General features: G+C 36.8%; 3 protein-coding genes and 1 long non-coding RNA gene across 6 annotated transcripts in view; 2 read left to right on the forward strand and 2 right to left on the reverse strand.

Moving 5' to 3' along the window:
* The window catches only part of LOC145725573 (uncharacterized), a 214,783-nt gene that overhangs the window by 47,738 nt on the left and 142,565 nt on the right, over positions 1-24,480 (forward strand). The gene's annotated exons all lie outside the window — the stretch shown is intronic.
* Positions 822-2,507, reverse strand: LOC145724570 (uncharacterized). The gene is made up of 6 exons (XM_081972922.1): positions 2,370-2,507; positions 2,108-2,310; positions 1,897-2,056; positions 1,706-1,841; positions 1,219-1,403; positions 822-984 (listed from the first exon to the last, which is right to left on the reverse strand). The coding sequence occupies exons 1-6, from the start codon at positions 2,416-2,418 to the stop codon at positions 902-904; spliced, it is 816 nt and encodes a 271-aa protein (XP_081829048.1). The 5' UTR covers positions 2,419-2,507; the 3' UTR covers positions 822-901.
* The window catches only part of LOC145724567 (orexin receptor type 2-like), a 44,124-nt gene continuing 22,223 nt past the window's right edge, over positions 2,580-24,480 (reverse strand). The window contains exons 1-7 of one of the 3 annotated variants that reach the window (XM_081972917.1): positions 8,686-8,814; positions 7,328-7,504; positions 7,132-7,274; positions 6,783-7,076; positions 6,631-6,725; positions 6,290-6,580; positions 2,580-2,846 (exon numbers count right to left, since the gene is read on the reverse strand). In XM_081972917.1, the coding sequence (XP_081829043.1) occupies positions 2,715-2,846; positions 6,290-6,580; positions 6,631-6,725; positions 6,783-7,076; positions 7,132-7,274; positions 7,328-7,497 (1,125 nt within the window). In that variant the 5' untranslated portion in view covers positions 7,498-7,504; positions 8,686-8,814 and the 3' untranslated portion in view covers positions 2,580-2,714. Of the gene's footprint in view, positions 2,847-6,289; positions 6,581-6,630; positions 6,726-6,782; positions 7,077-7,131; positions 7,275-7,327; positions 7,505-8,685; positions 8,815-24,480 lie in introns of those variants that run through there. The other 2 variants (XM_081972919.1, XM_081972916.1) reach the window with 2 other exon arrangements.
* LOC145724577 (uncharacterized) lies at positions 14,467-15,279 on the forward strand. Its single transcript, XR_014177044.1, has 2 exons — positions 14,467-14,919; positions 14,969-15,279. It is a non-coding gene; the product is annotated as an uncharacterized LOC145724577 (long non-coding RNA).

Consider the following 24,480-nt stretch of genomic DNA (forward strand, 5'->3'; position numbering starts at 1 on the left):
TTAGTACCTTTAGTGTTGCATTTTTTTGCTTACACTCATTTATAAAAAATGTGGTCACTGAATGTTTTACTTCTTAGAGGTTACAATCGGGAAAAGGAGTAAAGAATTTCTAAAACTGAGCAAAAGCAACTTACAGCCACTTGAAGCGGATAAGTCTAGGAAATCACGGACACTGCAGATACTGTGGGGATCAGAAAGAAACTCGTTAACACCAGCTTTGTGAATGTGATGTAGAGTTGGCCTGTAGTATAACAATAGAAGTTCTTAAATTCGACTTAAATTAGTATACAATATTAATAAATAGCTATTTATGTAACCAGTTACGAAAAGTTCGATTTTGTGTAACGGATGAATGTTTGTAGGGCGAGCGCAGCGAGGTCCTACAATTTGAATGAGTTACACAATAAGACATTTTCGAAACGTGTTGCATACATAATTTTTTCTAATTTTGACCAAAAAGCTGTGAAAACCATCTTTTAAAGTGAAACACAAATATTCACTTTCATAGCACCTTGTATAAACTGTGACAACGACATGTTATGATGGATGTCGCCCATATGTTTCTACGGAAATGCATAAAAACAGGGAGTGATGAAATGAACTTTTCATAACTAGTTACATAAAGTAAAACGTTTTGTCACTCTAATCAGTTTTGAAAAGTGTCACTTTATATGCCAAAATTAGAAAAAATAAATTATTATACTTAGCAGCGTTGTTCAAAATGGTGTTCATATTTCTCGATTTTATTGATTGTTATTGTAATGTGGAAAATTATAATAATTGATGACTTAAAGTAATGCTGCTTAATACATTTATTTTGTTTTAACATTATCATCATTATTTTATAATTATTACTAGTTATCACAAGGATTTATTTGAAATTCATTTTACAATATAATTTTCACAAAATTAAATGGTAAAATGTTGAAACCACTATTGCATGTTCGAGCAATTGATTTGTTCCAGCTGCGTTTGCGGTCAATTCTGAAAATGCAACAAAATACAAAACCTGGTTCTAATAAGGGTAGTAAACTGAGCCTTAACATTGGAATAATCGTAAATAAAAACTGATGAAAAAACAGGTAAATTGGGGCAAAATTTCCCGCTTTTTCAACAAGTCTAAAAACTTGACATTAAATAAGCACACTTTCACTTTTGATCGGCTGATTGATTTGTTGTTTCTCTTGTAGTGTATGGTTAAAATATTTATGTTATTACCTAACGGATGATACAATACACTTTTGCGTCTTGTATACCCAGTGCCTGGAATATTCAGCTCACAGTGTATCAGACTATCCGCATCTACCTCGGATATATTATCTGTGCCCACGACTGTTATGGTATGTTTCTGGCTGATTGGGTCCACTTTGACGTCCCATACAGTTATTGAAAGGTATTTCATTCTATAAAAAATATTAGAAATAAAATTTGAGGCAATATAAGCTTGTTCTAACTGATTATTATGCCTGCTAATAATTTATATATTATTTTGTTGGTTTGGGATCATTTAAGGATTTAACAAAGAAAATTAATTAAAAAATTCTGTTTCAAGTTTCAATTTAAAAATCTGTTGATATTTATATACATATTTTTATGCTCATAGATGAGTAGATTGATTTTATATTGTTGGTGAGGAATTACAGAGCTATTGCAACATTATCTACAAAAAGCAAAATGCCTAGAATTGTAAAAAATGAAAAGTCACCTGGTGTGCATAGTGTGATCACTGGACTTCCGGAAAATTAACATATTTGGTGATGGGTAGATCCCCACAGCCAAACATGTCACATTTAGATACTGCTCATCCATTGTTTTCCAGATCAGTAGTTGATCTTCAGGCTCTTTAACACGTTAATTACAATTTAGGATAAAAAGGGTCTTAAATGTACCTTTTACCTATCACAATCATCTTTTTAGCACGCGCGGCATGGCCTTTTAACGACGACACAGCGCACTTGTACTTTCCTGACATGTTTGTAGTAGGATTCAGTATTTTTAAAGCTCTGTACATAGTTTGGGAGTGGTTTGACGATTGGTAACCCAATTTTACGCGATCCTGGTAAGTTGCATATGTTACCTTTAATAGAACATTTTTCTAGGGCCTTACCTTAAAAACTCCAAGACTTTGAGGTTGATGCGGTGGAATCCATTGGTAGACTAAATTTCCATTTAAGAACCATTGTAGAACCAGTTCTGAATCGCCAGATTCTACTGAGTAATCACAATCCAGTGTTAGGGGTCGATTTGAGTTGTTTTTTACTACATTCGGCACGTGCATATTGATTATTTTGATACCCCATGTATTCAGTCCTAAATTTTGATTTTGATTAGAGTGTTTCAATAACAAAGTTGATTTTCCCCATACTTACTAGAATTTAAGAAGCAAATAACTAGTATTCCTCTGATATAATTATACATCTCTAAACTACGGTGATTCCGATTACCATCCACACCTATCCACTTTCAAACTTTTATTAGTCGATTGGTGTATCAGTGAAGCTCGAAATATTCATTGGAGATGAAAGGTTTATTAGGGGCGCAGGAGCATTAATTTTAAATGTCCATAAAACAAAGGGATATTTTTAGACTAAAGAAAGTTTAATGTGTTCCAGCTTGATAACCTGAACTAATTTCATACAATTTGGAATTGAAATATTTCTGTTTTTTTAAATTTGTAAATATATTTTATAAACTTAATTACAAATGGGTTTTATTTATACAGCAAATGTTCGTGTTTTTTGTGATGATCGGCTCATCAGAACATCGCCGTTAAGTCGATGTGTCAGTGGGGTTGCTTTGTTGTTGGCCGGCACCTGGAATCCTGACCCTGAACTATCGGCTATCCACTATAAGTGAAATAATAATATAATTAATAATATAATTTATTAGGGTCATTTGAAATTAGCGATGATTCAGATCAGACAATAAAATTATGTCACCGTATACAGTATCAGAGATGCTTTTGACCAGTTTGACCAGAAGCCGAACGTTTAAAAAGGAAAAGCTTGGAATAAGATACCAACTATGGGTAGTTTTACATTTATGATGTCCATATTGAGGAAATTAACTTGATGAATCTTTTTACGATTTACTGGAGCGACTGCTAAGCACAATCCCGTAACCTGATATGAGACTTTAATGGAAAAGTTGTTAGAGGAGAAGTGTTTAGGTTAACCATAGGACGACACAGTCATTTGCACGACATGGCTTACGACTCGTAGATTTAGCAACGTTTTCTTCTTTATCAGTCATTTTCTGTCCACTCCTGATCTCTTTTCATGCTGGTTCTGTCTTTCGCTGTATGGTACCATCTTCCTCCCGCTATTTTCTTTACATCATCCAACCATCTCCTCTGTGGCCTGTCGACACTCCTCTTTGTCTGCCGTGGTCTCCAGTGTACAAGCTTTGACACCCATCTGTCCACACTTAGTCTGCCAACATGGAATAAGATACCAACTATGGGCAGTTTTATATTTATGATGTCCATATTGAGGAATTTAACTTACTTTTTATTTAATCATGTTAAGGAATCTTTTTACGATTTACTGGAGCGAATGCTGAGTACAATCCCGTAACCTGATATGAGACTTTAATGCAAAAGTTGTTAGAGGAGAAGTGTTTAGGTTAACCATAGGACGACACAGTCATTTGCACGACATGGCTTATGACTCTTAGATTTAGCAACGTTTTCTTCTTCTTTATCAGCCATTTTCTGTCCACTCCTGATCTCTTTTCATGCTGTTCTGTCTTTCGCTGTATGATACCATCTTCCTCCTGCTATCTACAACCATCTCCTCTGTGGCATGTCGACACTCCTCTTTGTTTGCCGTGGTCTCCAGTGTACAAGCTTTGACACCCATCTGTCCACACTGCTTAGTCTGGCAACATGCCCAACCCATCGCTACTTAAGCTCCGCGACTCGCTCTATTATGTCCACTACCTTTTCGTTCTTCTTATTTCTTCGTTACGGATTTTACACCGTCAAGTTGTTAGTGTACTTCTTGGTTAGAGCCTTTGTTAGACCATATATTGCGACCGGCAGGATGCATGCGTTGAAGACCTTTCGTTTAAGATTTATAGGGATATCAGGGTTTTTAACTATATGACTCAGTTTTCCAAATGCTATCAAGCTATAAGATCTTATTCATTCATCAACAATATCCAACGTTTTATCCGCTATTCTTATGTTTTCCTCGGTCCTGCTCATTATTTTTGTTTTTGATAAATTCATTTTTAATCCGACATCATTTGCAGCTTTGTTTAATTGTGCTAGCATGTTCTTATAAGCTCCTGGATATCTGAACTGATCAGTATACTAAGTCATCTGCAAAGCGCAAATGGTTTAAATAGGTGTCATCAACGTTTACACGTTTATTTTTCCAAGGTAGCATTTTAAAAACGTCTTCCAAGACTTGTCCAGCCTCCAAGATGACCCCACGATTCAGCTGTGTCTGTAATCAGCATATTGAGTCCTGCCCTGGTGGCTTGTGCGTGTATGGTGTATTCTATTTCCTTTCAATCCTTTTTATTCATTGCTTTCAGCAATATCCTGAACATTGGCAAACTTACCCATCCATGTTTCCAAAATTAGATAGGCGGTTAAGAGAGAATGGCACATTCAAGAAAAAGCGAAACAAATATGGAATAATATAGTTAGTGAATAAAATAGAAAACGCGGGTTAAATGTAAAAGTACCAAAACTGTAAAGAACAAAATACTCTGCTTCTTCTTCTCTTCCACATATTTTAGGCCTTTAGGCTTGTATTTTCCCACTTTCAGTTCCTTTGAGATGTTGAAGACCATGACTCTATCCATCTTTTTGGATGTTTTCCTAAGGGGCGTCGTGTTTCTGGTATACCATCTCTAGCCATTCTATCTACTTAATCATTCCAGTCTCTTTTACGTTTACATCCCCACCCGACAATGTCTTCTACTTCACATTCGTGCTATATGTCTATTTTTGGTGTCAGCTTTTGTCTCTTTAGCGTATGTCATCACCAGTCTAATACAGGGTGATACAGGTTTTGTATATCTTAACTTTGGACATTTTATTCATATTGGTGTCATTCCAAATGGTGTCCCGAAATGTTGGTTTGTCCATTTACTTCATTCATTCTATTTTGACTTGAGGTAATTTGCATGCCTAGGTAGTCGAACGACATGACATGTACGATAGTTTTGCTTTCCAGAGAAAGTTACACTGGTTCTTTGGAAATGACGAAGGTTTTAGTTTTTGTTATGGATACTTCCTTGTCGAATGATTTAACTTGCAAGTCGTCTTGGCAAAATAGATAATTTTGATTTCGCACGTTGTGAGTGAATATCCTCCTTCCATACTTTTAACATATTTTAAATTATTTCATCCATTATTTGATTGAAAATTTGGGGGCTTAAACAGTCTCCAAGACGAATTCCAGTTGGTGTTTTTATTTCCTCTGTCAGGTTTTAATTAACTGATATGTGAGTAGATGAGTTGTGATTTAGTTGTCTTATGATATCTATTCAAGTATATCAACTTACCCCAACTTTCCTCAACTCAACTACCCTATCAAACGCTTTGGTGAGGTCTATCAAGCACAGATATGTGGGCTTTCCGTATTCTATAGCTTTTTCAACTACTTGCCTGATTATGAAAATAGCAGACCGATTTTTACTGAACCCTCGTTGTTCTTCCGATATGTTTACATTGCTATTGCTTCTATGATCTTTGTGAAAAGCTTCATGACTGAGCTGATGAGATGATGTGAAAATAGAAATGCTTATACCATTTTTCCAATCGTTAAGGACTTTTTTTGAGTATAAAAATTTGGTTAAAGAGATGAAAATCCGAGGGTTAATAGAGAAGTAAATAAAATCAAATTTAGTGTTAATGTATGGACTGGGATCTACGGTAATAAACTTATTGGACCATCTTGAGTTGAAGAGAATTTGCAGGGTGTTAGATATTTGGAACTTCTTAACACGGGAGAGTATTTAAGTGATATTCCTCTGGATGGGCTACGCCAAATCTGGTTCCAATAAGACAAGACGATGGATTGAAATTAGAGTGAAAAATTGTAATCAAAAAGCAATAAATAAAATAGGAAAAAAAACAATAAGCGCATTAAAATTAGCGGTAATATTTTTGATAATAAATTAGAGTTAAAGCTGGAAATTTCTAAAAAATGTAATGGAGAATTTTTATATTTTCTTTTGTCTTTTTGTCATAACCTATCCAGATTAGTATGGACATTCAAAAGTTTAATCAACACTAATACCCAAACCATCTTTTTGAAAATTCAAAACTTACCATATTGGGGTTTTGTTGCTTCCTTAAGAACATAATCATATTACATTTCAGCAATTTGGTGGTAGACGACCGAAACTTTTTGGACAGGATACAGTAAATAATGGGATTTAACGCTGAATTTGTATGGCCCAGCAATAAAAGATACCTAGTGGCGGTTTCGTACTTGTTGTCTGCTTTCAAACTAATCACCAAACTGATGATGTGGTAAGGTAACCAACAAACTGCAAACACTATGGCTAGCAAAAGTAGGATGCAGGCGACTCGTCTCCTTGATTTCATTACTCGAATCCTCTGGAAAATTACTTTTAAAATATTTCCTCACGTTTTTATAAATTACTTACCTGACGAGTACAAGAAGACTCGTTGTTATCAAGAGGTGGCAGAGCTGCACACAGGGTTTTTCCCATTACTGAGTAGGCAAAAATCATTATACAACCTGTAGAAAGTATATTAGTTAACATGTATTTAAAATGTGGACAGTCAAGGTTCTTACCAGGGATTGCAAACATGAACAGAAACCAAATCACCCCAATCACACCCTGTGGTATTGGAGCGTCTTTGAAGTTCATACGACACATGGTGATGTCACCCTGGATTACTGTTAATCCAGCTATCCAAAGATTCGGGGAAAACAGAATCAAAGAGAACGTCCACAGAATGGTTATCATGATTATGGTCGATTTTCGATTGAAACATCTATACCTTAAACCGAACGGCTTTATGATGGCCATATATCTATCCACAGCCATTGTGGTTATCGTAAAAATGCTACTACCTACAGATATTCCTGAAAAGAAACCATACAATATGACACTCTGTATGATCATATAGTTTGAAATTACCTTGAAGATACGCAATTATCTTACAGGTATCTTCACCGAACGTGTAAGCATCAGTATAGGCTCCCCAAGCAGCGTTTGGCATGCAAATGATAGTCACCAGTAGATCTGCCACTGACAGATTCACCAGGAAGTAGTTGGTTACGCTGAAACAATATAGGATCAATATGGGACACTCTGTATATCTAAGACGACGTACTTTTGCATGTACCTGTCCTTAACAACTATAATGATGAGTATTAGATTGGCGACCAATGCGGCAAAAAATACGATAAAATACAACACTATTGTAATGTATTCTCTATGCTTTAGCATCTCGTAGATTCCATCTTCTGTTATATTTCCCTCGGTGGTCGTCGAGTTACTCATGATGTTTCTGAAATGTTATTGTTTTAGTAAACCAAAAGTGTATCACTTAATAATAATTTTGAAGTAATCAGAAGCAGTAATTAAGAATTCAGGACACCCTGTATCTAAATTCGCCTTTATTTTTTTTATGAAAAGTCTCGAAGGAACTCAATAATATAGAATTTCCTAAGCATATCTCTTTTACGAGACAAAAGGTGTTTGGAATTTATATAACAGAACTCTAACCACATATACAAAAATAATTGTTATTTTCTGTGTAGAGACTAGAGAAGACTAGACTCAGAAACAAAAAACTGGCAAATAGATTTTTATTTTATTTTTTTAATGGCTAAGGTCCTGGGTCTCAAGGAATATCGATTTATCCAAAAAATGCGACATAGCAGTGCTCAATCCCGAATTAAGGCAGTATGTAGCTTTAATATGTCATTCTAATTCAGATAGGTCTCATATTATGTGTTACATAACTTTAAGTCACTTCCTTGACCGATAGAACCATACAGGGTGTCTAGAAACAGTTCTGACTGAAAATCCTGTAAGATCTTATAAACATGGGGCTTGTCCCGAAAATTACTCAGATACTGACTATATACCGAGCCCAAATCATTCAGACCTATCAGTTTAACGTCCTTCCTCATGAAAACGCTGGAAAGGATGATGGACAGGTACCTAACAGAGGAAGTCCTCATCAGGACTCCGCTGCATAGTAACCAGCATGCATACAGGAGGGTTGACAGATACGGTTCTCCATGCTTTGGTGCAAAAAGCTGAACAGAAATTACAAGACAAGGAGGTCGCATTGGTCCTCTTCTTTGATGTGGAGGGAGCATTTGATAAGGCCAGAGCAAGCAATATTTGCAGCACTCTCAAATCGAAAAATGCACCTGTTTCAGTTATAAACTGGGTCCGGAGTGCGATAGCGAGGTCAGGTATTGCAATCGAAAAACGTAAAGTCTTTTCCGATATCCTTAAGGGGAGGAGGGTTTGTTACAAAACACGCATCTCATCACACAACAGAATTACTGCAGTTACTGATAATTCCTAAACATCAATCAATCTTCTTTGAAAAAGCATCATAATATAAAGCTATTAAAGCATATCAACTGCTTCCTAATCAACTCAAGACCATAGCAAATATAAACACTTTTAGTAAATCTGTGATAAGCATCCTATTGGAATAAAATCTGTCACATATTCTTCTTCTACTTCAATGTAGCATTAGATAAATAAATTGTTTCTTTACGACTTTCAAATAATATTGACATTCCAGGGCATTTATTCTTGAAACCAGGCACCATCAAGAGTCTCAAGAGAGGTTTTGATAGAAGAAGGTGACAATGAAAGGTTCAGCATATACAGGGTGGTCCAGTTTTAAATGTCAATAAATCACCATTCTATAGCCCATCAAAAAATAAGTTAACATACATATTATGTCACTTTCCTGAAAAATAATTTCCAAGGAAAATACAGTCCATAAATGTTCAGTTTAAAAAAATCAGTTTCTTGTCATAACTGTCAGACCGCTGGAGCAATTTTAATCAAATTTAGAACAAATACATATGAAATTAATACTTCCATCACTCGAAACTGTCCAGTGGTGTAAATACAGAAAGATGGTTTTCATTTTTCTGCCTTATATTCTATGTCACTGGATATTTTTCAAAATTTTCAGTTTTTTTTACTTTTTCAATTTGACAAAATAAGTATCTCTTACAAAACTCTGATTTGAAATTTTGTTTACGACAAAATTGAGTAATTACGTTTAAAGACCCAAAACCAACCCAACCCAACATAAAAATTGTCTTGAAAACGGTGAAAATTGACTTAAGAAGCTTAAAAAATGTCTTTGTAGCCAGTTTTCACAGTTTCCAGACAAATTAAAAGACTTTAGTTTTGAAAATTGACTTAGAAACCAGTAAATTTACTTTGAAACTGTGAAAATTTACTTGAGAGGCTTAGAAACTATCTTTGTAGTCAGATAAGTTGAAAAACTTGTGAAAACTGACTTGTAGCCATGAAAAACTACTTTATCTAGAATTTTTTACAACAAATTCACACATTTCAACCTTGAAAATTGACTTGGACACCAAAAAGTGACTCTGAACTAATGAAAAGTGACATCAAAAGCTTAAATTTTGCATTTGAAGTAAGTTTTCATAATTTGAAAATACATTTCAATATTTTAGTCTTGAAAATAGTCTTAAATACAGGATATTTATATTAGATTCATGAAAATTTACTTGAAGACTAACTTTTCAGGTTTTTTTACTTTGCTTTTCATTTTCTTAGAACTCTGGACTATTTTTAGGGCTTTGAAACTGCTTTCAGCTTGGGAAATTGAGTTTTAGGCTTATCTTCACCAAGTTTTTGACATAGCAGACTAAAAAAAAACTATTTTTACATTTTTCTCAGTATTAATTTGACTTCTAGACGCTTCACTGTGCTTTAAGACTGAAAAATCGAAATTGAAACTATTTTTTATAGTAAAAGTTAAGTTTCAGACTCTTCATTGATGAAAGTAAACAATTTTGGCATTAAATGCTACGATATTAGTCTAAAACTTTAATTTTTAGAATAAAATTAGTCTGACTGTCTGACAGTTGTAACAAAAAAAAGATTTTCAAAACTGAATTTTGGAGGTCTGTGTTTTCCTTAGGAAGCGTTCTTCAGGAAAATGACATAATGTGTGTGAATTTATTTTTTGATGGGCTATCGATTGGTGAATTATTGACATTTGAAACTGGACCACCCTGTATTTCTCTTGGTAACTCCTTCCCTTAATTTCCAGAATACGCACCCAGGTGGTTTGTCCACAGATGACTCCAAAACTCAAAATAACGCGTATATTTTAGAATATACTATAGTGCTTCTTGAATTGTATAGACTATACTTTATTATTATTGTTGTGTCTTGGGCTCTTGGGATTTGAAGAAGACTCTTTCAATGGGCACTGCATACATTTATTGATCACATTAATATATATATATGTACAAAGACAATTTTTATTAAGACCAACATGTGCCCTCGTTCATGGTTGAGTAGCAAGAGAGATGGCGGGTCATCGGTCGTCCACCGGCTTCCCCCACTGTCCAGTGTTGCCGCTTTTCGAGGGAACGCAATACATCACATTTCCCTCCCTTCTTAATCTATAACTATACTATATGAGACAACACATGTGTGCGCCATGACAATCGAAAGGTAACCAGGCCTACCCCATACAATACTAATTAGCATACTCAACTAAAGAGTCCGGGACTTCCTACCTAATCCTTGATAAAGTCTCTCAAATGAACAGACGGTTTCGACGCGCGCCCCGACCTTGTGGTGACGCCACCCTTAGCCGCAGGTCCACCCCCTGCCTGTGTACGCTTGTCGTACCTGCACTCCATGACAATGCTGTCTCTTCTCTGACTGGTTTCTACGCCTGGACTTTGTAATCCGGCGCCGGCACCAGCTCTTGTGTCTTCAGTTGCAGCTTTTGAGGGTGTTTGAGAGCCTACATCTACGAACACCTCCTCATCTGTTGAGGTTTCGCTGTCAAGATGCCCCACTGGTGTCTCATTCGAGTTTCCTGTAGGAGTGGCATCCTGGTGGTAGTTACTCTGCTTTCCTTCTTCTGTCCACCCTGCTGCTATTTTTCCCGGTTTTATTGAGGGTTGTCGCGGTTCTGCTGCCTGTGAGCACTTTCTGTTGTCCGCTTGGTCAACAGCGCCTCTCACGATTATCTGATTTTTGTGCCTCTTCCACAGCTGTCTAGTCGGCAATCTGCACAAATACGTGGTTGCTCCTATCACTCTCTCAATGACTGCCTCAGTCCAAGCTTTCTTATTTATTGTTCTATAGTCTCTTACCATTATTTCCTCTCCCTTCTCAAACCTTTGCTTGCATTGTCTTCTTTTACTTGTCTCACGTTCTTGATGCTTTACCATATTTTCCCTGGCGGATGTTGCACTTTGCGTTGCTGGATCTACTACCCTATTTCTTACTTGATCCAGTAAGGTTCTCAGTTTGCGGCCAAGCATCAACTCTGCTGGGCTCACTTTGGTAATGCAATGGGGAGTGGTTCTGTAATTTAAAAGAAATCTTGCAATTATAGTGTCAATGTCAGTGTTGCTATTCCTCTGATCGTTCAGCGCAGCTGAAATTTTGTTTTTGAAGGTCTTCACTGCGTTTTCGGCTGCTCCATTGCTTTGACTATTATAAGGAGGGATTGTCACATGTTTGATACCATTCTTTGAGAAGAATAGTTCAGTCTCTGATGCTACAAAGGTTCTGCCATTGTCTGAACAGACCAACTCGGGCAACCCGAAGCATGAAAACACTCTTCTGAGGTGCTTGATCAACTCTGACGCAGTCATACCCTGGACAGGTACCACTTCTGGCCATTTGGTGAATGCGTCTGTGAGCACCAAGTAATTTTTATTCTTGAATAGCAAGTAATCAATGTGAACTCTCTGGAACGGTCTAACAGCTACTGGCCATGGAGTTACGACCTTTGGTGGGTCAGGCTGCGTCTTGAGACATGCAACACATGATTTTATAAGGTTTTCTATGTCATTATCGATGTTGGGCCACCAAACATACGATCTAGCCAGCTGTTTGGTCTTAACAATACCTAAATGGCTGGTATGAAGTAGATTTAATACCTCTTTCCTGCATGAGCTCGGAATCACCACTCTGTGGCCCCACATAACCATGCCCAATTCCTCATGAAGTTCATCCCTCTTTGAGTATAAGTTCTTCTCTTCTACCTGCAGTTCCTTGGGTTTGCATGGCCATGTTGTCTGTGCGTATCTTACTACCTTCTTCAAAACTCTGTCTTTCTTAGTCTCCTCTCTAATCTTCTGCGCGTCGAGTGGCCAATGCTTGCTGGTTTCTGCAAAGCTTATGAAGCATTCGGGCTCAATCTCTCCCACGTCCGGCGGTAGCTCGTTCTTGCCGTCTGGTAATCTAGATAAACAATCGGCGATAAAATTGTTTTTGCCTTTTATGTATTCTATACTATAATCAAACCCAGACATGTACAACGCCCAACGCTGTAACCGATCTCGACTTCTTACTGGTATGCCCTTATTTTCGCCGAAAATTCCCAACAGTGGTTTATGATCGCAACGCACGATGAAACGATGCCCGATCAAGAACTGCTGAAAATACTTCAGTCCAAAAATGATGGCCGCTGCCTCCCTATCTATTATAGCCATTTTTTTCTCGGACTCAGCCAGAGTCCTGGATGCCATGGCCACTGGCCTTTCACTTCCGTCGGCCTGTCTATGGAGCAACACCGCCGACAAGCCACTATCGGAGGCATCAGTCTCCAAAATCGTAGTTTTAGAGGGATCGAAGTGGGTTAATACTATGTCCTGGCTAATTAGTTTCTTTATTAACTTAAAGGCATTTTCACATGTGGTGTTCCAATTTACAGCTTTACTACTATTACTTACGTTGTTCTTCAGAAGTTCGTAAATTGGCTTCATTATGCTTGCCAGGTTCGGTATGAACTTAGCATAGTATTGCACCAGCCCACAAAAAGATCTCACCTGTGTTACTGTGGTCGGCCTTGCTGCATTTTCTATTGCTGCTACCTTCTTTTCGCACTTCTTTAGGCCTTCTTCGCCTATTACGTGTCCCAGGTATTCTACTTCTCTCTCGAAAAACTTGCATTTTTCCGGCCTTACGGTAAGCCCTGCTTCCCTCAATCGCTGTAACACTTCTTCACAGTTCCTAATGTGCTCCTGAGTGCTCGCGCCAGTGATGCATATGTCGTCTGCAAACACGGCCACGCCTTTTAATCCCTGCAGAACTTGCTCTATCGTCATCTGGAAAAGAGCAGCTGCTGGAGACACCCCAAAAAGCATTCGGTTTGGCCTGAAAAGACCTAAATGAGTTGTGAGTGTCATTGCTTCTTTTGACTCTTCTGAAAGCATTAACTGTGTATATGCCTGATTGAGGTCCAATTTAGTGAACAACTTACCGCCCGATAACTGATCAAAGATCTCATTTATGCGAGGTAAGGGGTAGTGGATATTTTTGTCTAAACATTTATTCACAGTCGCCTTATAATCGCCACAAATTCTTACCGTTCCGTTGGCCTTCCTGACTGGCACTATCGGAGTTGCCCATCTTGAATTTGTCGTCGGCTCTAGAATGCCTTCCTCGACCATCCTCTTTATTTGCTCTTCCACTTTTTGTCTGTATGCCAGGGGAACTGGTCTATGCCTGAGAAAAATGGGTCTCGCCTGCGGATCTATGGGTATTGTGACCTTATCGTACCTGTAAGTTCCCAAACGATTCGTCAAGACATCGGAATATTCCTTCAACAGCCTGTTCCTGTGAGAACACTGCAAGACTGAATTAACGTTTAATGATATATTGAAAGCACTGAGAAAGTCCCGGCCTAACAAACAAGGTCCCATGCTATCAACTACATAAATCTTTATTGTTCTTACTTTGCTGAAGGCTCTTACATTTGTCACAAAGTATCCTAATGGCCTAATCATTGACCCTGTGTAACCACGCAGCAGTATGTGATCTACTTCAAGCTGAACATTTGGAAGACCCTTTTTAAACACTGACCTGCTTAGTGTGGTCACACATGATCCAGTATCAACTTGCATGCTGAACATTTTCCCCATAATTTCAACCTGAGCAACAAATCCCCCTGAACAACCCTTATGTGTATCTACCTTAAATATGTCCCTTGCGACCTCTGCTTCTTCACTTGCCTCCATCAGAGCATTTTGTCCCCTCACTGTGGCTCTGCGACAAGCTCTCTCCAGATGGCCCTCTACGCCGCATCTTCTGCATCTGTAGTTTGCATAACGGCAGCTTCCTGGGTGGTTCCTGCCGCACACTCCGCACTTTGATGGATTTCCCATCTGTTTAGCACTTTTGTTATTGTTTTTCCACTTGTCGCCATTGCCGCCTCCATCTTGGAACTGGCTGCGCGCGCCCTCTGACATGCCCATCGCTATGCCTGCGCGAGCAGCAAATCTTCCTCGGTGACGGTCCGCCCTGTTGCCACTGTTCGCTCCGTTTCTAACCCAATTGACTTCCTCACGCTCGTGCTGGCTACTTTCTCCATTCTTTACTTCCTTCTGTACCGCCAACTTTAAAAGACTCTCTAGGGGCCTATCTGAATCCTCTTCGCATAATCGGTCCAGTATTGAGCCCTTCCTCAATCCTGCCATAAACTTCTCCCTCAAAACGAAGGTCAAATTTCCTTCAAAAGCACAGTTAATGGAAAGTCCTCTCACCCGCACGTACCATTCTTGCGAGGTTTCGCCAGACATCTGAGTGGCCGCCCAAAATTTGCTTCTCTCGCGCCACACGGATACAATGGGGCTGAAGTGACCACAGAGTAGCTTGGTTAGTTCGGCATACCTTTTGTCTTTTGGTAATGCCGGATAAGTCAGTTCACGCAATATGGTATAGGTGGATGTTCCAATTAGGCTCACTAAGGTTGCAGTTTTTACAGGTTCTTCAATTATTTTGTTGGCGGCAAAGTACTGGTCCAATTTCTCTTGGTATATCTGCCAATCATCGGTGGCATGGTTGTATTCCGCCATGGATCCGATCAAGGCTGCCATCTTGAATATCGCCGGTCCGGTCGGTCCTTCTCCTCGTGGGATCCTAGCCCTTTACTAGTTTTCGGCTAAGTATCCCATCCTCGTCGCCATTTGTTGTGTCTTGGGCTCTTGGGATTTGAAGAAGACTCTTTCAATGGGCACTGCATACATTTATTGATCACATTAATATATATATATGTACAAAGACAATTTTTATTAAGACCAACATGTGCCCTCGTTCATGGTTGAGTAGCAAGAGAGATGGCGGGTCATCGGTCGTCCACCGGCTTCCCCCACTGTCCAGTGTTGCCGCTTTTCGAGGGAACGCAATACATCACAATTATCATCAATTCGGTCACATTATATACCTCTTAAACTTCTTTTTCAGAATAGTTTTCGAGATATCCCGCTGTTTTGAGGCTTAAAAGATATTCCCATACTAAAAATATAACACATGGAAACATCACTTTATTTATACAAAAATCTAAAAACGACAACCGTTTTACTGAACGAGAGGCGGTTTCAAAGAAAACACACATAAATTAAATGAAAATCACGTTTACTAATACTAGAAAAACAAACTCGTTTTGTACCAACAAATACTAATTCGAAGATTTTTCCGCCTTTGCTGTTTCTGCGAGTTTCTATATATAAAAGCAAAGTTTACATGTCCACCTATTAAAGCGTCCGTGGCACTATTACCGCCATTAACATGTATAAAAACAAATTTTCGATCGGAATTTTATATTAAGTTAATATTTTGTTTTTGTCCTAATGTAATCAATATTTGAATTGAAAATTCTTTGAGTGGTTGTGCTGAAAAAGCTATGCCAGCGTCAAAAGGAGTGATTAGTTAATTGGTTTATATTACTGTAGTTAAAATTGAAAAGCACGGTTTTTAACACCAGAAAAGTTAAACATTAAAATTTGATGGATATATTTCCTTATTATTTGATGCTTAACGTTACAGTTTTAGCATCTTAAATCAATTTTAATCTTATTCATTAGTAAAAGTCACAGAAGTTTTATGGTATGTAGAAACATATAGCATTCTGAGATATCACCATGATCACCATGTATCAAGTGCGGAGAAAAAAAAACCGTGTAATTAAGAGAGAAACACTGATAATTGCACAGGCGAGACAATGACAGAAAACCCAATATAAAATCTAGAGATAGATATCCTATCTGAATTCATTGATTGTATTAGTCACATAATTTTGTTATTGGTCTATTCGATGAATTAGTGTTTTAACTGGTTTTTGAATTTTTTTAACTAAAATGAATGAATATTTGTTTGGCTCTTTAGGATTTGAATTACTGTTCCGTTACGATAACCCTCTAATGCCGTAATTTTCAATTTTCATCACTCCAAAAGGAAATCAATTCTAACCACAAAATTAAACCAAACAGAAAATGGTAAACACCGACTTTTTAAGTTGTCTGGATGCCTGTATTGTAACATTTTGGCAAAACAACAATCATTTACAGACAAAACAAAAAGGTCCACCAACTATTTGTAGATTTCCGCCAGACATACGATAGCACCAGCCGGGAAAGAAGAAAAGATCCATAAATCCTCAGATGGAGCGGACACGTACAGTGATCACCGAATTAACGTCTCCGCAAGAGGATATGGGAAGAAAACCCAGTGGAAAACCTTTATAGAAAGGCCAAGGCTCAGATGGATGGACAATATCGGAGATATAAAAGTCTTGGAAACACAGGACTGGAAGGAGGTTGCGTTGGACGAAGAACAGATGATAGGAAAATCAACAGAATTTAACAAACCCATTTTGTCAACAAAGACATTCGACAGGGTCAGACTAGATCAAAACCGAGATGAAAATACTAAGAACTATCAAGGGGTTTACCTTCAGAGATAGAATAAGAAGCCAGAATATCAGAGAAGATGGCCTAGAACACGCAACAGGTGCTGGAGAGACCATGTGAAAAGGATGTCGTGGGCAAAGTGGACCGTGTCGCAAAAACCAAACTGGCGAAGACCGATAGGCAGACCACCCAAGAGATGGCACGAAAGCTGGAGCTTAACGTCACAGGAGGCTAAACGCAACGGAATAAACAGGATCAGTTCCTATTATAAGAAGAAGAAGAGTCGTAAGGGCAGCTAAGACCCGCAGCTGCTACTAAATGGATGGAGATGGTTATCATTACTTGGAACGTCCCACAAATGCCACCCCAAGAGTGCGCCAAACAACGTATGGTTGCAATGAACTAAGCACATACCCTAAACCTTTCCTCCCAACAGTCCTAACCGGAATGTATAACCCAGGAACTTGTCGGATGACAACCGAAGTAACTCAGGGCAAGATGGTTACTACACTTCAACCTTTTTCGCGAGATTATACAATCCTCAGCTGCAACAGCATGCTGCAGATCAAGTCATCCATAATCATGCGTCTGAAGGAAATGGTCCAAGTCATTAAACAGACAAAAACAAATACCCTGCGGCACACTGATATTGACTGTCACATGACACACTTAAACTCAAATATATGTCTCCTCAATCTCTTGAATTTATTGGAGCCTTTATTGTACCGTACCCACCAATCTTTGTAAAGAAAATCTGGTGCTCCAGGGAATTAAAAGCATTACAAGGAGCCGAACACCCATCGACCATTGTTACAGTGATCAGAAATGTTGATACATCTGGACACTGCGGTATTTATGGGCTTGTTCTTCACCAAACCTGTCGGCTAACAATCTCTCAAATTTTTTTGAAAACTTATTAACATGTTGGTAAGATCCGGATTGCCTTTTTTCTGGATTACTCTAATTAGTGACAATTCTAGCATTGGCTACTTAGTACATCAACTATTTGTTTATAATGAGTTTTGTAAAGTCGATATGAATCGCACCTTTTTCGTCTTTAATAGCGCATCTTCATCTTCACTCCACTTACCGACATACGCCTCTTTCAATTCAAACTTAGCTTGTTTAATATCATCGTACCACCACATTGGTGGCTGTCCTCTAAGTCTCTTGAAGGCATAAGATCGCCAGGTTAAAATTATTTTATACCATTTATATTAGGCACTTTTGCCGCATAGGACCACTTTAACTTGGCCGACCTTTTGGGTATATCTGCTATTATGGTTGTTTGTCCAATCCATTAATTAGTCCTTTGATTGTTTAGAGTTAGTCTGATTCAGATTATTTGATGACATTGTCCAATTTTTCGCTCCATAGCTCATTATCAGCAGAATGCACATATCATATTTTTTGTTCATGGGTATATAACCGTTTGCCAAACGGCTCTCAGGATTGTATATTTCTTCTTTGTTTGATTTTCTCTTCCAGGAACAATTTTTTAATCCAATGTTGTATTCCTCCATTCTCTCCAATTTCTGATTTCCCACCTGGATTATACCTTCCTCCAAAAGCATTACTAATCATCCTCAGTTCAATTTTTGAAGATTCTTCATTTAGTTCATTTATCATGATCTCAAGTTTCTGAAGGATATTCTGTCATTAGGATTATGTCATCGGCAAAACGTACGTGGGTCAAGTATTGACCATTCACATATAATACCGCGTTTTGACCAATCCAGTTTCCTAAACACGTCTTCCAAAGCCAAAAGTACCTAATTGGTTTTCGTATTTAAGTAGTATGTTGTTGTTGCTTCGTTGGTAGTCTCTTGTATTGGTTCTGAGTATCTACTATCGATTCTGCAATTTTGCAGTGCTTTCTAAATGGCCTAACCGTTTCGAAAGCCTTATCATATAGTCTATAAAGGCCAGATTCAAAGGAAAGTGGTATTCATTGTACTTCTCAATCAAGACTTTCACAGTAAGCAAGTGATCCGCAGTTGAGTAACACACCTTTCTAAAACCTGCTTGTTCCAATGACTGATGTTCAGAAGAATGTAGTTTAACATTGTACAGTTATAGGACGGTAGTTCATAAGTTTAGTCTTATCTCCCTTTTTATGAAGAAGTTTAATTTTAGCCTTCCTCCAAGTATCCAGGATTTTAACTAGTTGGAGACATTTATTCATTAAGCTCGTTATCAGTTTTATTAGTTTAACTCCCAATTCGATCATTAAGTCGAATATAATATCATCCTCTTTTTCAGGGCTTTCATTGCTTCTTCCTCTGTTACTTCCGGTAATTCTTCAGATCCGACGTTTCTCTTTCACCTTCTTCGTATTTGATCTTCCTTTTGATCCTGTACCTTTGGTTTGGTATAGGTTCACAAAGTCGATATTAGTTCCTTCACGAGTTGCCTAAAATTTGGTAGATAAATATGTTGTTGTAATATTCTATTAAGTTTCGAAATGATTGGTTTATCAGGAAATGAGTTGTAACGATGTCTATTAGAACCGAAGCAGAGGAAGATTATCAAAGTTAGTCTGCATATTTGTTACTTTTGAGCTATTCTACGTCTCTTGGGACTACATTGGTCGCTGGATTTCACTCGTTCGTGGTCTATCTGTGCCAAATTGTATTATTTCGTCTCAAAACCGACATAGATCGATTCCGCTGATGTTCTAGTCTGCATATTTCTTACTTTTGAGCTATTCTACGTCTGTTGGGACTACATTGGTCGCCTCCTGGCTTCTCTAACCAATTGCCCCTCCATTATTCTTTTAGTCCCCTTTACCTCTACTACTACAACTACCAATTAACTTTAAAAAAATGCTTTTACAATTTATTACACCTAACCTAACCTAACCTAATCTATAAAAACGAAATAGCTATTTTTTCTAATTTTGACCAAAAAGCTGTTAAAACCATCTTTTAAAGTGATTTAACACAAATATTCACTTTCATAGCACCTTGTATAAACTGTGACAACGACATGTTATGATGGATGTCGCCCATATGTTTCTACGAAAATGCATAAAACAGGGAGTGATGAAATGAACTTTTCATAACTAGTTACATAAAGTGATACTTTTCGTAAGTAAAACGTAAAACGTTGTGTCACTCTAATCAGTTTTGAAAAGTGTCACTTTATATGCCAAAATTAGAAAAAAGTATAATCATTATCATTTTATTTTATTTTTTAATTTATTTTTTATTTTTGAGATATTAAACCGTTTATAGACCGGTAAATAACTCTAACTCTGTATAAACAATATGTATGGTTTTTGCACTGACTTGAATATTTTGTTTAGAGATTACCAGAAAACCACATGAAGAAATAAAATTTAACTAAGTATACACTTAAATCACTCTTGAACCTCGTAAAAAGGATTTTACACATCAATTTAACACGAACCTGTAATAAACTCCTGGCAAATTTACTTATGCACGATGCGGAATAGTTGAAATTAAACACGCCTAATTATACATCAAGAATTCCTAAATATTTAATTCAACTGCACATATAAAACGACAGATTTTATTGTAACTAACGTATTTTTTCTGAAACGATGTTTCAAAGTTGCAGGGCAATAAACGTTAACCATCTATCAGTTTGCAGGAAAAATAAATAACTGAAAGTTTTGTTTAGTTTTTGGTTTTTGCCACTCACCGTCATGTTTTACTGAGAATTATCTGTTTTTGCATGTTGAGACTAGTCAAAATTACCATTTTTTTTCTTAAAAACAACTGATATTTGGTTATAGACACCTTTTTGAAAAACGTGCTATTTACATTTTACATAATATTGTACCGTCGTACTCTTTAATGACACACTTCTTGTACAACACTGTATATTGTTTACAAACAATAAACTGACACTGACACTTAACCTCGCTATCTGACAACTTCAACTTCTCTACAACCATCAATTCAACAACTAACTAACCAGGCCTGGTTCAGCTGCTTATATAGGCTTCCATGGTTTCTAGAAAGTTCCCAAATATTCATGAAATTGACTTTCTCCCTCACACTCATTAAGCTATAACATAAATCTCTCTCTATATAAGCAACGGAGCCAGGATTTTCTAGAACACAGACAAAAGAATGTAGAACGTAAACAAAGCAACGTAACATACAGGGGTAACAACAAATAACTAAAGAAATCCTAACTAATAATCAAAAGTTCGCTTCGCAACAATATGTAGATCATCTCATGGTGAATCATCCCACAAATTTATAGGTAGTTTACCGTAAAATCCCACATTTACTAACCGAAATGAAAATCAATAAATAAAACTTACAAAAACAATTTTAACAGTTTTCTCAAGAGTTTCATAAAAAGTGATTACACTTTTTATTACAAACATAAAAACACACTAAATGATTGGTGATTACCTACAAAAAAGTCCTGATTTAGAAAGAAAACTGAAAGTTGTGTATGTTTTATTAACGCTACATGAAAAATGTAGACAGAATGTCCTGATGATGATATTGATATTGTTAGTAGTATCTGAGGTCCTTTCTGGATAATTCCATCAGGAACTTCGACTTGTTTCTTGGAAAGAAGCCCATGAGTTTTCACATTTTCATTTTTCAATGTGAGTTTCACACAAAAATGTGTTCTTTGAGAAGAACTCAAATTTGAGCACTTTTACTTTAATTTAACCAACTCTGTAGCCCTTACCATTTTAGAAATTTCATATACTTACACAAGAATTTGTAGCACTCTGTATTTGTTCCATACTCGAACTTAACTACTGCTGAATTTGGTCCGGAGTTTTTCAACACACTGTATACAGTGCGTTTTTTTTAACGCGCAACATAGGATTTTACGTGTTAAATTTTTAAGCCCATGTTAGACCATGTTATTTTAGAACTACAAGTATAAAACTTGATGGGTGGCTGTTTCGAACCCTGAAGCTTAAGCAAGTTTACCAATTGGGCTTAAAAAGTGATTATAAACTTGCAAAAAATCATCTTTTTTCGAAAAGATTTCATCTTTCCATACTCCCTGTATGTATGATAGGTGCTTGTTGTTTTTGATACTGGCACGGCAGGTAGTAGGTAAAATTTGGCGTAGAAAGTAAAACAGGGTGATCATTAACTTTATATCAAGAAAGTTAAGAACAAAAGAGGTATTTTTATAAGTGAATTGTTCACAAAGTGATCTACGTTTGAAGCCAAACAGTATTCCAAACAATCATAAAATGCCTTTTTGACGTTCAAAAGATGTCGGGTCGTGATGCAGTCAAAATATGTCACTTTACCTGCTACCTGCCCTGCCAGTATAAAAACAAACAACAAGGAACAACAATGCATACAGGGAGTATGGAACGATAAAATCTTTTCGAAAAAAAAATGATTTTTTTTCCAGTTTTTAATCACTTTTTAGACCAAATTGGTAGACTTACTTAAGCTTCAGGGTACTAAAGACAAACCCGTCAAGTTATAGACTTGCAGTTCCAAAATAAAATGGTCTAACATGGGCTTAAAAATTTAACACGTAAAATCCTATGTTGCGCGTTAAAAAAAACGCACTGTATGTGGAAAACAGCACATAAAACAGGTGCGTAATTTTTAAAAAAATTTCTATAAACTGTTTGGCGCCATTAACATTCACGCTTGTTGAGATATTAAATTCTTGGCAATTTGTCAAGAACTGTTTTGATTAGTTTACATCTTATAACATATCGAGTCTCAAAAACTTCCGCTGATTAGTATCAATAAATTGATATAAAGTACTCATTAGTGCAGGGCAAAATTATTAATTAAAATTCTTCTCTATTATTACTTCCTCCATTTTATAACATTGAAAATATCAGAAAATTATGTTGATTATGACAATAAACGTTGTCCTTTAATTGAAAGCGACAAAAAACTTGTTTTGTGTGTGATTTTCTTCTGTTAGTCACATTTTCTTTGAAAACCGATTGCACACGATGTATTTTTCTGTGTGTAAAGTTGAAATACATTATTTTAAATAGGTACCGCTTATTTATACAATAGAGTAAAAATAGACTAGAGGATCCACATATCTTTTTGTATTGGAAATATTAACATACAGTGAGAGTAACATTGTTTGGACATCCTTGACAAAAGACATTCAAAAATTTGTTTGATTTATTGAAACTGCTTAACCTCAGCCCGATTTCCTGAAATAATACTTAAATCAGTTTCCAATCTGAGAAAAGCAACTTAAATTTGATTTCAGTTATCAATATAGTTGTAGTACCAAATTTCGTAGTGTTTTCTTTCAGGTTATTGGATAGTAAATTTAATGTGAATTCCAAAAATGTACTTAAAACTGTCATTTTTCCACTCAAAGTGGGTTTTACAGGCGATTTTGTCCCTGGCAGTTCAAACTGTGTTTTTGGAAGTTCAAACTTTGACACCGCTCTTCTCTCTGGCTGTACTAAAATTTGTAATAATTTTTCATTGTCATTGGATAGCAAATTTAATGAGGATTCCAAAAATGTGCTTAAAACAGCAATTTTCTTACTCCAAGTGGGTTTTACAGGCGATTTTGTCCCTGAGTGTCGTTACAAACTGTGTTTTTGGCAGTTCAAACTTTGGCACCGCTTTTCTACCTGACTGTACCAAATTTTGTAGTGTTTTCTTTCAGGTTATTGGATAGTAAATTTAATGTGAATTCCAAAAATGTACTTAAAACTGTCATTTTCTCACTCAAAGTGGGTTCTACAGGCGATTTTGTCCCTGACTGTTCTTTCAAACTGTGTTTCTGGCAGTTCAAACTTTGACGCCGCTCTTCTCTCTGACTGTACTAAAATTTGTAATAATTTTTTTAGGTCATTGGATAGTAAATTTAATGAGGATTCCAAAAATGTGCTTGGAACAGCAGTTTCCTTACTCCAAGTGGGTTTTACAGGCGATTTTGTCCCTGACTGTCATTACAAACTGTGTTTCTGGCAATTCAAACTTTGACACCGCTTTTCTTCCTGACTGTACCAAATTTTGTAGTGTTTTCTTTCAGGTTATTGGATAGTAAATTTAATGTGAATTCCAAAAATGTACTTAAAACTATCATTTTCTCAATAAAAGTTGGTTCTACAGGCGATTTTGTCCCTGACTGTTCTTTCAAACTGTGTTTCTGGCAGTTCAAACTTTGACGCCGCTCTTCTCTCTGACTGTACTAAAATTTGTAATAATTTTTTTAGGTCATTGGATAGTAAATTTAATGAGGATTCCAAAAATGTGCTTAAAACAGCAATTTTCTTACTCCAAGTGGGTTTTACAGGCGATTTTGTCCCTGACTGTCGTTACAAACTGTGTTTCTGACAGTTCAAACTTTGACACCGCTTTTCTTCCTGACTGTACCAAATTTTGTAATGTTTTTTCAGGTTATTGAATAGGAAATTTAATGAGGATTTCAAAAGTGTGCTTAAAACAGTCTTTTTCTTATTTTAAATGGGTCACGTGACTGCCCAAAGTGCAAGTAATAAAGTTTAACACAGTTTTTGAAACGAGACGTGAGAACGTGTTAAATAATACTTAAATCAGTTTCCAATCTGCGAAAAGCAACTTAAATTTGATTTCAGTTATCAATATAGTTGCAAGCAAGTTTTCTAATTAAT

The sequence above is a fragment of the Ips typographus genome, linkage group LG2 (genome assembly GCF_016097725.1).
Source record: "Ips typographus isolate SLU linkage group LG2, UJ_Ityp_2.0, whole genome shotgun sequence".
Lineage (NCBI taxonomy): Eukaryota > Metazoa > Arthropoda > Insecta > Coleoptera > Curculionidae > Ips > Ips typographus.

Excerpts from the sequence above, each read along its gene's own strand:
- LOC145724570 (XM_081972922.1), bottom strand. The coding sequence starts at position 2,418 with ATGTATAATTATATCAGAGGAATACTAGTTATTTGCTTCTTAAATTCT. Across the intron at positions 2,057-2,107 it reads AAAGTCTTGGAGTTTTTAAG|GATCGCGTAAAATTGGGTTA; the intron begins GTAAGGCCCTAG and ends GCAACTTACCAG. Across the intron at positions 1,842-1,896 it reads TAAAAAGATGATTGTGATAG|AGCCTGAAGATCAACTACTG; the intron begins GTAAAAGGTACA and ends AACGTGTTAAAG.